At 37.7% G+C, this 13,315-nt stretch overlaps 3 protein-coding genes across 4 annotated transcripts; all 3 read left to right on the top strand.

The window, feature by feature from the left end:
- Window positions 1-152: 152 nt before the first annotated feature.
- On the top strand, window positions 153-7,248 carry LOC123871532 (intraflagellar transport protein 140 homolog). 2 transcript variants are annotated; one of them, XM_045915383.1, is made up of 11 exons: window positions 285-431; window positions 603-1,823; window positions 1,915-3,474; window positions 3,976-4,150; window positions 4,329-4,507; window positions 4,881-5,066; window positions 5,462-5,704; window positions 6,002-6,074; window positions 6,219-6,311; window positions 6,854-6,970; window positions 7,116-7,248. In XM_045915383.1, the coding sequence occupies exons 1-11, from the start codon at window positions 285-287 to the stop codon at window positions 7,208-7,210; spliced, it is 4,089 nt and encodes a 1,362-aa protein (XP_045771339.1). In that variant the 3' UTR covers window positions 7,211-7,248. The 2 variants fall into 2 exon arrangements, with proteins under 2 accessions (XP_045771340.1, XP_045771339.1); XM_045915384.1 differs by lacking the exons at window positions 5,462-5,704; window positions 6,002-6,074; window positions 6,219-6,311; window positions 6,854-6,970; window positions 7,116-7,248 and having other exon boundaries at window positions 153-431; window positions 4,329-4,542; window positions 4,881-5,022.
- A 549-nt stretch (window positions 7,249-7,797) lies between these two features.
- On the top strand, window positions 7,798-10,192 carry LOC123871684 (protein SDA1 homolog). Its single transcript, XM_045915593.1, has one exon. The coding sequence runs from the start codon at window positions 7,932-7,934 to the stop codon at window positions 10,134-10,136; it is 2,205 nt and encodes a 734-aa protein (XP_045771549.1). The 5' UTR covers window positions 7,798-7,931; the 3' UTR covers window positions 10,137-10,192.
- A 993-nt stretch (window positions 10,193-11,185) lies between these two features.
- Window positions 11,186-12,135, top strand: LOC123872189 (ragulator complex protein LAMTOR2 homolog). Its single transcript, XM_045916361.1, has 2 exons — window positions 11,186-11,401; window positions 11,503-12,135. Exons 1-2 carry the CDS (start codon window positions 11,334-11,336, stop codon window positions 11,810-11,812), a joined length of 378 nt encoding a protein of 125 aa, XP_045772317.1. The 5' UTR covers window positions 11,186-11,333; the 3' UTR covers window positions 11,813-12,135.
- The last annotated feature ends 1,180 nt before the right edge of the window (window positions 12,136-13,315 follow it).

Below are 13,315 nucleotides of genomic sequence, written 5' to 3'. Positions count from 1 at the left end.
AGGGATAAAACTTAGGTACTCGGTTTTCAATTTTACCATTTTCAACATATTCTCTAAAATTGAGGAGATTTTATTTGCCGGCAGCTTTACGCTCCTCTGTCAATGTTATGCAAGTGCCAAAAGATCCTTGTCGTTCGTGGTTCTGGCATCATGTCTTGATATCAATGGTTACAAGCGGCAACACTGGTTTCTATGGAAACCAACCAAGATTGAACAAACCACAAACAAACATTGAAAACAAAACAAAAAGTCTCGGAAGGAGAGAGATTATTAATTACCATAAAATGACTCTCTATACGGACACAAAACTTAATTTTATTGATAATAATGTCGTTACCACATTAAGTTCTTGGCATCCTGCATTACCATTTTTAGCTGTTGGCTCATATAACCAGGAAAAAGGTGGATTTGTAACCATTTTTGAAGAAACTGTATGTATAAATGTGGAATACCACGAATAATATTGTTAGCTAACTTGCACACACAACAAGCATAACTCCTTCTATCAGTCGTTAGCTTGCTTGCCCAAAATGCTTTCTCGCTTTCAACTTGGATAGGTATAATGTAATAGTTATCATATCATATTATAACCTTTGTTACAGGGTCATGCCTTAGAGGGTTGTGACTGGCCGGTGCTGCTATCAAATCAAGTAACAGCATTAGCCTGGCACCCAATAAGAAAATTGTTAGTGGTGGGTTGGGATGGAGGTGAATTATACATTTGGCTGGAATACTCATGGGCCAGGTTGGAGGCGCCACACAATTCTGCCTTAACAACTGTCACTTTCAGTCCTGGAGGTGGTAGACTGTTGGCTTCAGACGCTGCTGGCTCCCTGTCAGGATGGCAAGCAAGTTCTGGGGCTCCTTTGACAGCTTTCCACCATCAATTAGGTGATGTCATCACTCATGTAAAATTCTGTGCTCCTCATCCCACATCAGAGTCCTCCATCAGAGGATTGGCTCGGGCGGCAGTTGCAGGTGATGAAAATGCCCTGGATGCTTTGGCTGCTTGGCGGCCTCGTACTACAGCCAAGCTGAGGGAGGGCCTTCAGCCTGACAACCATGCTTGTTATGCAGCTCAAGATAATGGAGTTATATTATACATAGACCATGCTGGAGCCTGTTCAGAAGTGTTAAATGCCCCAGGCATCATAGTATTCATGGATATTCTAAGCACTGTATATCTCCTTGTCGCTTGGGAAACAGGTGGTGCTCTTAGCCTATCAAGATTTGCAATATCAAGTGATGGGTCATTAATCACAGATACTCATGTTCGAATGACAGCAAGGAATGGTCAATCCATAGTGCTAGCGGGAAACTTCTGTGTAGCTGTTATAACAGGAGATAATTTAATTAGGATTTGGGATAGTGAAACTGGAGACAATGACGTTTTACCCAATGAAGATGATGAAACTGTCCCAGGGGATGTATTCACAAGTATAAGTTATTGCAATTTAAGTGATACTCTATGCTGTGGTACTTCACAAGGAAATTTACACCTGTGGAGAAGGGACCATAGGAGTAAGTGGAAGTTAATCAGCAGTACCTCTGTCAAAGGTACTGTGAAAGAAGTAACCTGGGGTTCAGAAGGCTTAATGAACCCATTATTACATGTTAATTGTATTACAAATGCGTTCATACTCAGAGAACAAAATGTTTGTTGGGGCTATTCCAATAGTATTTGGATGGTACAAAAATCTGCTCAAGAAATTGCTATTACAGGAAAAGCGAATGTTTCATCAAGTATAAATACATCAATTACCATAAAGGCATTTGCTTTTAGAGATAATTATGTAGTTTTAGGTGATGGTAAAGATGTACAAGTAAGTAAAGTCAAATATTTTTTGTTTAATTTTTTTTTTTTTTTATAACATACTTTCTAACTTGTAACACACAATTTTATCCTTTTTACAGGTTTGGATGCGCAATAAAGATAATGAAATCAAATTCTCCCTCATTCGCACATTTGCATGGAAAACAGATGTCCTTATATTGTATAATGATTTGATTGTTGGTATTGTAAGTCCTCATATTGAATGTTTTAACATAGCTGGTAATAAAATTGGAATTTTACCCAGTGCTGAAGGAGAAGGTGAACCAATTGCTATAACATGTACAAATAGATTCATAGTTATTGCAACCATTGATGGTACAATAAAATTGGCAGAAATCACTAAAAAGGGTTTAAGGATGCCATTCCCCTCCAAAAACTGTTATCAGATGATTGAAGATTTTGGTGAAATCATGAGATCCTCAGTCAATGCTTCTGGTCTTTATATTTGTTTGAGTATTGCAAATGCAGGATTAGCTCCAGATCCCAGAATATACTTATGGGATGTAGCGAATGACGTGATCGATAGTACCCTTCTGTCAAATGTGAACTCGGCTCCATATCACAGCGTGCCTATTGCAATATTATGGGATAGTAATGACCCCCGACTTGTTGGCGTCCATATGCGTTCTGCCGAATTTGATCACATTCATTTATTTTTTTGCCACGAAAGTAAGCTATATGAATACAAAAATTGGTGTCTCGTGTCAGAGGATTACTTTTTATCTGATTTTATATTATGTACTCTGTCTTCACCTTATGTTATAATTTTAACGCAACAAAATATTAAAAGAATATTAATGAATGAGTTTGAAGACACCAATGATTATGAACAAGCCAAATTGAAACAAGTGCTGAATTTCATTTACTACATGACCACAGGGCATTTAGAAAAAGCTGTCGTAATGGGTTCTAATATCACGGGAAGCAAAAACTCTGTAGTGTGGGATAGCTTGGCTAAAGTATGTGTATCTTTAAAACGAGCCGATATCGGAGCTATTTGTTTGGGTAAAATGGGAAATATAAAGGGAGCTCTAATGATGCGCAAAGTCTTAAGTGAGGACAATATGGACGATACATCTAAAGTTGGAGTCTTGGCGGTTAATTTGGGCATGATTGCAGAAGCAGAGAAATTGTTTCGAGAAGCTCAGAGACCGGATCTGATTACACGTCTGATGTCAGCAAAAGACGGAGGATTAAATGAAATTATAAATGGAGAAAAGGAAGGTGAAAACATGCTTCTGGTAAAAAGCGCCCAACATAAACTTGCAAAAGTGCTATGGGCGAACGGTGAAACTGCAGCGTCATTGAAGTTATTCGAAAGTGCGGGGACGCTAGTGCCTCACGTGCCTCGAATGCTCATAGCTCAAGGCCAGGCTGCTGTTCTGGCTCAGTATGTTATAACATCGAATGATAGCAACTTAATAATGTGGTGGGGACACTATCTTGAAAGTATTGGTGATCTCGATGGAGCATTAGAAGCTTACACAAGGGCAAATGATTTCGGGGAACAAACTCGATTGCTCTGTCATATGGATAGAATAGATGAGGCAGAAAAATTGTGTCTGAAAAATTCGTCATCCTTATATCAAATGGCGCGTTACTTGGAAATGAATGCCAACGAAACAGAAAGTGCTGTAAAGGTATGAAGCCCCAAGAAAATTTTACTAAAGTTCTATCCCTTTTCTCTTCTGAGATCTGCCAATAATTTCATTCGTTCATTACCTACAGTCTTACATCTTTTTTATGACAGCAGATGATGACGTCCAAAAATAGCTGGGTAGTTATTGGGTTTTCTCCCAAGATATTATTAGTAACAGCCTGGAATTAGGAAGTTGGCAGTGTTTAACCCCGGTGCCTCGGAGAACACGTAAAACCGTGGTTTCCCTGCATGATCTCTCCGGTCGTGTCGGATTGCCATCCCACTGGACTATGCTAGTACATAATAGGAATAGTAAGTGTGCCTTGTGTTTGCACACACACTTGTGCACTATAATATCTCTCGCGCAGATGACTAATCCCTATGGAGATTGGCCGCCCAAGTTCGGTGGGGAAGACATTACTACTTTTTAATATTAGCTTTTTTCTTATCTATCTTTTGAATATGTTTGACAAAGGATAAGAAAATGTTTATATTATTACAGCTATATATAAAGTGCGGCGCCATTTCATCTGCTGTACGAGTAGCTGCAGAGGCCGGCGCATGGAACCTCGTGTGGCGCGCGGGCAGTTCCTCCGCCAAACACGCGCTCTATGCTGCTTCTATCCTCGAAAACGCTGGCCAAAATGAGCATGCCATAGCTCTGTATCAAAAAGCAGGTGATATTATTATATTATTTGACAATAAAAAAATTTAAAATTTAAAAAAAAAGTTGAATAATTATGCTATTCGCATCCTAGTATCAACGTTGGATTGGAAATGGCTGCCGCAGCCATGCTGCCTATTGCGCGGGGGCCGGGGACTCTAATTCAAACACTATAAACATACCATTTTTAGGAAAGGCTCACATGGCGTTGAAGTTAGCGCTCAGCTGTGGTGATACAAATGCAATGGTGACTGCTGTTGAGTCGCTTGGAGACAAAGTCGATCCCGAATTGGCTCGCACTCTTGCAGAACATTTGCGACAAGCGGACCATCATTCTCACGCGGCCGCTTTACTGGCTACAGCGGGCAATGTAAACGGATCTTTTATTTTGATTCATTAGTATTTGTAAGTACCTTTACATAGACACCCGCACAAAGCGTAAATATCGAGAAAGGACTCGCGATATTTGCCCTAACTATGTGTCAACTATCATATCAAACATATAACATACATTATTCATAAACTAAACCGTACTTTTGACAAGACAGTTGACAAATAGAGCAAATATGGCGAGTCCTTTGTTTTTTGCGCATTCATTAGGTATACCTATGTCAGATTGGCCTATTACAACAGACCAAAAGCACCTTTCATCAGCCACAATCTGTTTTTTGAAGCGAAGCTTCATATTATCGTCTTCATATTGGGGTTGGGGTTCTTGTCTAATCAAAACTTTTTTCATATAGTATGAAGAAGCGTTAGATATAGTGGAGCAGTCCTCGACGCCACTGTCGGAGGAGCTGAGCGAGAGGCTGGCCGCGCCGGTGGGCGCAGCGGGCCGGGACGCGCTTCTGCGGCGCCTGGCCGACGTGCTGGGCGCGCGCGGCCTGTACCACCAGGCGGCCAAGCGACTGGCACACATTGGGGACAAGGTATTTTTCGGACTGTGCAATAAATTCTCGTACTAATTATACTGGCTAGTAATGGATTATCTACGAACTGTTATTGACGGGCAACAAAGTAATTGTAGTACAAGTGTTCCGTATTATTTTCTTTTTAACTGACTTCAAAAAAGGCGGAGGTTAGAGAACCTGCTCTTTTTTGATGAGCTTGGCAATGCCGTGCCAGTGTGGAGTCAAACAATATGAAAAGAGTAGACGGTTCAGGTTCGTGCGGCACATTGGCACCAGCTCCAAAAAATGAACTCTTCTATACATAATAGAAATTCGGTCATAAATTAAATTATTTTTTACTCCTTGTGGTTGTTGAAGTTGGGGTTTTTTTTTAATTTTTGAATCCTAAACTATAGCAGCAAAGTTGTTTGCAGGCGGGTGCACTGCGCTGGCTGATGCGCTCGGGCGACGCGGACCGCATCGCGACGTTCGCGGCCGCCAGCCGCGACCGCGCCACGCAGCTCATGGCGGCCGACTACCTGCGGCGCCGCGCGGCGTGGCGCGACCGTCCCGACCTGGCGCGGCACGTGCTGCACTTCTACACCAGGGCCAAGGCCTACGGGAAGCTAGCCGCATTCCATGCCGAGCGCGCCAAAATGGAAATCGATGATTATGAGGTGATTGTTCTTCTAATTGTGCTCTTACACGCCCACAGGCCCACTTACCACACCTGACGCTTTGCCGTCCGGTATGCACGAGCTTTTCACCTTTTAGCTTGGTATAATGGCGACCGACTAAATACGTGTGGCGGTGCGTGACGTTGCACTCTCGTCCTGACCTGGCGCAATACGTGCTGCACTTCTACACAGTTACGGAATATTTTATTGAATGATTACATTCCAATTAAAATCTGTTTCTGACATTAACAAACATGAAAAAAAGAAGAATGAAATACTATTTTTATTTTTTTTCAGAACTACGAAAAAGCTTTGGAAGCTCTGAAGGAAGCAACACGATGCATCGCAAAGTCATCAGATGCTGAAATGAGTAAAAACATTAATACATTCTTTAAATTCTTACCTACTAAGAAGCACATACTTACTACTTAGGGTTCACCCTATTCGAATGATAATTATCATTGTTAGAAACACGTTTTCTATGCTTTGTCGCTTCAAATGTGCTATTTTACAGGTGCACAGACGATCGCACTTCAGGAACAGAGTACGTTTATCAAACGGTTCCTTGATGTGAAGAAAGTGTTGCAAAATGGAGAAATTAATACAGGTTCTAATATAACTTTAATTATTTTATATTATTTTATTTAAGTCAAAGTTTGCATTCATGTACGGATGAGAAGGTGGTTAGTAACGTTTCTAACCGACTGTTTTGTTAAAAACAGCTTTACACCGATTTTTTTATCGAACCAGTATTGTAGTACTTACCCTGACGTACCGTGAGCGTGTTGCGAACGTCTTTCTGTTTATCCCGGTATATTATAAACTCAGAGTACCCTAGGGATTTTAAAAATTGAAATCCACACAGACGAATCCACAGGCTTCATATAGTAATGTAATTAATTGTTGTCCTTCATTTTCCTACTGTAAAGCGAGCATGCGTGCGTGTGGGAATGAGTTCTTTTGAAAAATCATTGGCATCGAAAATTAAGAGAATTTCTATATATGTATTTTTTTTATGCTCTACCATTATTACCGCTGGTTCTTCTCGGTAGGAGCGGTATTTCGAACCAGTGGTAAATTATTTTGACGATTCAAAAGCACTTGTAAAAGTTTACTTGAATAAAAATGTATTCTATTCTACCATTCCAGGAATCACAAGTGGTCAACAACTTATTCATGCAGTAAGCGGGAGGCCTGGGTTGATAACAGAAGAAAAAGTGCTTAAACTACTTATACAATATTCCACAGAACACCCGGAAAGGGAAAGTATGACTTTTATGTTAAGGTGGAAGCGACGGGCCTGCCCGCTAAATTCAAATTTAATTTGGTTTTTCGCAATTTGTAACCTAACACGACTAACAGTCCTAGTGATACACCTATCTATATTTAATGTGAATTAATTTAATTTCAGAGTTAGAAATGCGGCTGAAAGTTTTGCAGCAACCACCTAAAGAAGATCATGCGTCGTCAGAGTCGCCTGAACAAAGTATAGAAGAAGTTATTTGAAATGAAAATCACGAAAAAAATATACAGCCCATAGTTCATCGTTTTGTTTTTAATTTACCTTCTCCTTTATAACATAACACTATTTTAAATGTCGATTAATAGGTACCTACTATGTGAAAAACTAAAACGCGGCAATTACTTAGTGCTTTGAATGGAGTTAGTAAGCTCTCTCTGGTACTTAATCTTCTGTAACTTCATTCCGCGGATAGGGTATCTATGCGGTGAGCCCGTTAGTCCCCGTGGGTAGATAGTAGATACGTACTCAGAAACGCGAGTTCATCTTTCATAAACAATTATTTAAAAAATAGCTTTGGGAGGTAATTAATTGATTTTTATTTTATTCCATGACTTCCATTCGTCGTCATCGTAGCGTCGGCCAACTCATCACAATTTTTACTTGTGACGACTTGTACAGTATCCTCGTTGAGCTCAGAAACAGCTGGAACCCAGAGCCTTAAAGCCAGTTTAAAAAAGATGATCACAGACTCTCTGTCGACGCATGGTCGACGCAAACTGTAAAAAGGTCATACTCGTAATAGTATCCTCTTCCTCTATTAATCTGTGGTCATACTCAAATGTCAATGTCATTATTTGGATTTTGACTTTTGAGGTTATTTAAATTAATTTTTAACCCAAATCGCATGGAAAAGTATCGCAATTGCAATATTCATAGGAGTTTAGCAAACACGTGTAATGATTTTATATTTTAACAATAATAAAAATGGTGCGACATAATAATCAATTACCCAACAATCTAACCCAGCTCCAGAATTTAATAAAAAGGGATCGTGACTCTTATAAAGATGAGTTTCGCCAACAACTTGCGCATTTTGAAACGACGCTGGAAATATTTAATTTAAACCCCACTGAGTATAACAAAAAGCTGGATGAGCAAGCAATGTTTTTGGCACAAGTTACACAATGCTACCAGAACGATATGAAACATTTCCCTCAAAAGATAGTGGATATTCTAAAAACGCATAATACTACAATGCAGAGTGAAATGAGACTGGCTCTGTGCAAGTGTTTGATATTGCTTAGAAATAAAAATTTTATCACATCTTTTGACTTGCTTGAGTTATTTTTCTCTTTGATAAAATGTCAAGACAAACATCTCAGGGAGTATCTCAAGACACACATTATAAGTGACATTAAGTGCATGAATATGAAACACAAGGATATGAAACTGAATTCCACTCTTCAGAACTTTATTTATTCAATGTTACGTGACTCAGACACAAAAACTGCAAAACTGGCTGTGGATATTTTGATTGAACTTTATCACAAGAATATATGGAACGATCATAAAACTGTTAACATTATTGCTGATGTAGGATGTTTCTCCAAAGTGACCAAAGTTATGGTTGCTTCTTTGAAATTTTTCTTGAGCAGAGAAGAAGAAGAAAAGCCTGATTCTGATAGTGATGATGAAGTTGATCCTAAAGATACTATGATTGCAAATAAGTTTAATAAGAAAACTAGAAAAAGGGATAAAATGGTTGAAAAAGTCAAGAAAATTGCCAAGAAAATGAAAAAGAAAAAGCAGAAAGCACCTATATTTAATTTCTCTGCACTACATCTAATCAATAACCCACAAGGGTTTGCTGAAAAGTTATTTAAACAAATGGAATCTTCTAATGAGAGATTTGAAGTTAAGTTGATGACTTTAGATGTGGTGTCAAGATTAATTGGTCTACATAATCTGTTTCTATTTAACTTCTATCCTTTTATAGCCCGCTTGATAATGCCACATCAAAGGGAAGTAACTCGTATATTACAATTTGCAGCTCAAGCAGCACACGAGTTAGTCCCCCCTGAAGTTATTGAACCAGTAATGAAAGCTATTGCTAATAATTTTATCACAGAAAGAAATTCTACAGATGTTATGGCAGTAGGTTTAAATGCAATCAGAGAAATCTGTGCACGATGCCCCTTGGCTATTGATGAAGACTTGTTAAGAGATTTAGTTCAATACAAATCATATAAGGAAAAATCTGTAATGATGGCTGCAAAGTCTCTTATTCAGTTGTATAGACAATCAATGCCTAGTCTTTTACACAAAAAGGATCGTGGACGGCCGTCAGAAGCATCAATAGAACTTAAAACAAAGAAATATGGTGAAGTAGACACCAAAGATTATGTACCAGGCTCTGAAGTGCTTTTAGAAAAAGAAGAAATGAAGGATAAAAGCTCTAAAAAAATTAATAAGAAAAGTAAAAATAAGGCTGATGATTCTGATGATGAATGGATTGATGTAGGGTCATCTGATTCAGAAATTAATATTTCAACTGATAGTGAAAATGAAGATGATGAGGAAGATGACGATGCTTGTGAAGAGGATCGACCGGATGGAGGTGCTAGTGATGGGGATAAAGAAGAGGCAAAAAATGAACAAGACTTTGATGCAGCTGATGGTTCCAAAGAAGCTAGCTCTAACGCAAAGGACAGTGATAAACTTAGAAAATCACTTAAACCCAAGAAATCTCAAAATGTGGAAGAAAAAATTAAAGTAGCTCGAGAGATAGCCATGGATAAAATATTTACAGATGAAGACTTCAAACGCATTGAAGCAGCCCAAATAAAAAAGTCTGTGACAGGTGTCAAGCGCAACAGAAGTGTAGTAGAGGAAGAAGATGAATCTACCGAGTTGGTGCAGCTATCTGCAATTGAAAATATTCACAAGAAAAGAAAGCATGACAAAAATGCTAGGCTTGAAACAGTACTCAAAGGAAGAGAAGAGAGAGACAAATATGGTTACAAAGATCGTAGAAAGAATGCAAACTGTTCAAAAACTAATAGAGAAAAAAGGAAGACCAAGTCTTATCAAATGGTGAAGCACAAAGCAAGAGGCAAAATTAAGAGGTCTTTTAAAGACAAACAAATTGCATTCAGAAATTATCTTGTGAAACAAAAGAAAATGCGTTGAATAGTATAGATTGTTATTATAACTTTATTACATTAAACTAATCATTAAAAGGGGAATATTTATTTAAAACCAAAAAATCCTTTATGCTAGTTGCTTTAAAAATTTATTTTTTTAAATGCTAGATAATACCAGTTACGTCGTTCACATGGATTTACCAGTAACCTTTTTTTCGTGAGGAAAACCAGTCGTGGATATGGATTTAAGTTTTTTAGGGTTCCGTTCCCAAAGAATGCAAACGAGACCCGATTATCAAGCCTACGCTACCATGCCCATCCATCAGCGGGCTGTATGTAGGTATCTCGTGAACCATAATACCTATATTAGATAAAGTTGAAATTTTTATATGGCTCACAAATGGTCACAAAAATCAGATTTTAGAATAATGAGTGCATTTCAGACGGAAAAAGAACCCGGGGCCTGAAATATAAAAAATGTAGTTTCAAAATGCCTTGAGCAAGTCTATGGCATATATCGATGGTCTATGGTGCTTACTACTTAATAGTGATGTGTTGCAATCGATACTTACCGTTAAATATTTGTAGGAATTCTTTTGAAAATATTACAAAACAATTTAAAGCTATTGCCTTACTTTACAAATCATGCCCATGTGGAATGGTGCCAAGAATACTGGCTGCATTTCCGCGCTGGACAGCCAGACTGATCCGTTCCGCTAAAATGAGCCAGCCCTTTTGTCACCCGATGAGGAATTCTTAACAAATGTGTGAGACAGCAAAATGTGTTGAAAATAATTCGAATTCAAATGAAATAAGTATGGCTTGATTCTGAATAGTTTTACATACGTATTGAAAAATTCCTTAGGTGAAATATTTTTTATTTCTTGTTACTGATTGTTCTTTATGGCTTTCGAATAATATGATTTAGTGCTACTTTTTAATCTCGTAATTACACATTTCATATGTTTATTTTAGTCGTTTTGTACGAAATATTATTTTATTACCTAACGATTTTAACCTAAACCAGAACCATGAGGCCAACACTATTTTTGTATGCTGGTATCATCATTTTTGGTTTGACATTTCTAGTTGTCATGTTGTGATTACAATTTACATACTCTTTGATGTTATCATTTTGATTTTGGTTGATACGCATTTTTTAAATTGTTTTGTACAGTAGATATTACTATCTATTTATTTGGGTGTTGAATGAAGAAGCAACAAAATTACTTTTAGAAGCAAAATGTTAAAACCAAAAGCTTTAACGCAAGTCTTAAGCCAAGCAAATACTGGTGGTGTTGAAAATACATTGTAATAAATTATGAACTTATAGGTGTTGAGTGCCATCACATCAAGTTTTAGTTTATGAGCGATTTTATTATAAAATACCTAAATATTAATTTAATTTACAGATTACTTAATCATCAAGGAGCGCTTTTGGCGTATTCTGGATACAACGATAAAGATGCAAGAGTCACTGCAGCTATTGCAAGTAACGTTTGGTCTGCATATGAGAAGCATGGCAGAAATGTTTTCAAGGAAGATAAATTGCACTTAATATTAGTAGATTGTTTAAATGGTAAAATAGCAATTACCCAAGTAGCTAATTTGCTTTTATGTTTATATGCAAAAGAAACTGTTGGTTTTGGAATACTCAAAGAAAAAATAAGTGCAATCGCCCAATACTTGGAAGGTCCATTGAAGCAAGTTGCTAGCTCATAAATAATGTTATAATTATTTGAAATATAATTTAATGTATCCTTTATAATATTACTTATCAATATATTTCAGGGAGCATAATATAATAAGGAACTTTCCAGTGTATACTTAAAAGCCTCATAATGTCAGTGTTTGTGCCCTTCCAAGGAAGTAAGGATAGATGCAATGTTTTTTCAAAAAAGTAGTTCCCATGGGATTTTCAAAAACCTAAATACAAGTGTAATAAGTAAATCTAGTATCAAAACCAGGCAAGGCTATTTTAGGACCACAACCTGGAAAGTTCCTCATTAACTAACTATAATTAATAAATGTATTAAAACTTGTTATTGAATGTTTTTATTTAAATTGTATTGTCAATATTACTATCGACGGTAAAACAAAAAATCTTTCATTTTCATAAACATTTTTCATCTCTTTGAATCTATATGACGACTGAATTTAGTGAATGTTGAGGCAAGTATTAGTTGTGGAGCTTAGCGTTTCATAACAAAATGGTAAAGGAACCCATAAGGTGCAACTCAGTTGGTCTACCACACCTGCTTATTTCAGTAACTACTAGTAGTATACACAGGGTTTGAACTTTGAAGGCAGGGTAGGCATTATTCAGACAGGTATCTACATTTTTCAGGCAGGACAGTGAAACTGAGCATTGAGCCTGTTTCAAGTGTGATGCAGTGCTTTTATGCATCTATTAGTTTATGCCCGCGACTTCGTTCGCGTGGACTACACTAATTTCCAACTCCTATTTTATCCCCTTAGGGGTTGAATTTTCAAAAATTCTTAGTAGGATGTCTGCATCATAATAGCTATCTGTATGCCTTTTAGCCAGATCTGTCCAGTAGTTTGAGCTGTGCGTTGATAGATCAGTCAGTCACCTTTTTAACCCCCGACCTAAAAAGAGGGGTGTTATAATTTTGACGTGTAGGTATCTATCTGTGGCATCCTAGCTCCTAAACGAATGAACCGATTTTAATCTTAATCGAGTGTTATTAGCTATAATCGAAGAAAATCGGATCAGCCGTTTGAAAGTTAGGTATCAGCTCTTTTCCAGTTTTCTTATAGAGATTTTTGTGTCGGTGGTTTTTTTAAATTTTGAGTTATCTTACCTAAAGCTTACCAACCTTATTGCAAATGAAAGCTTGTGACATCCTTAGCGAAACGAAGGGAGCTGGCCCTTCGTTTTGCTTGGAATGTTACTGACTTGCGTCCTCCTCCCTTCGGCCTCATACGCTCGCTGAATGAAAGGCCCACAGACGAAATCTTCTGGTGTCGTCCACACAAAAGTTTTAAGCTAATAATAATTTGCGGTAGAATATCATTAACACCTCATCACATTAATTCTCCGCTAGGACGCTAGAATGCTTTTTAATGATATATTGGAACTTCTGTCTGAAGTAAAACCTTAGATTTACGGAGTGAATACCTGGTAACAGTCCAACAATTTACCATCAAGAGCAGATCAGACTTTTACCAATAAGACTTGGTGAATCTTAGTTTACTGGAAAA

This window comes from Maniola jurtina, chromosome 14, assembly GCF_905333055.1.
Source record: "Maniola jurtina chromosome 14, ilManJurt1.1, whole genome shotgun sequence".
Taxonomy (NCBI): Eukaryota; Metazoa; Arthropoda; class Insecta; order Lepidoptera; family Nymphalidae; genus Maniola; species Maniola jurtina.
This window is presented reverse-complemented; position numbering and strand designations above follow the sequence as displayed.

Coding starts and splice junctions, on each gene's coding strand:
- LOC123871684 (XM_045915593.1), top strand. CDS start 7,932: ATGGTGCGACATAATAATCAATTACCCAACAATCTAACCCAGCTCCAG.
- LOC123872189 (XM_045916361.1), top strand. CDS start 11,334: ATGTTAAAACCAAAAGCTTTAACGCAAGTCTTAAGCCAAGCAAATACT. Junction 11,402..11,502: donor GGTGGTGTTGAAAATACATT/GTAATAAATTAT, acceptor TTTAATTTACAG/ATTACTTAATCATCAAGGAG.
- LOC123871532 (XM_045915383.1), top strand. CDS start 285: ATGACTCTCTATACGGACACAAAACTTAATTTTATTGATAATAATGTC. Junction 4,151..4,328: donor AGCTCTGTATCAAAAAGCAG/GTGATATTATTA, acceptor TACCATTTTTAG/GAAAGGCTCACATGGCGTTG. Junction 6,075..6,218: donor GTCATCAGATGCTGAAATGA/GTAAAAACATTA, acceptor GCTATTTTACAG/GTGCACAGACGATCGCACTT.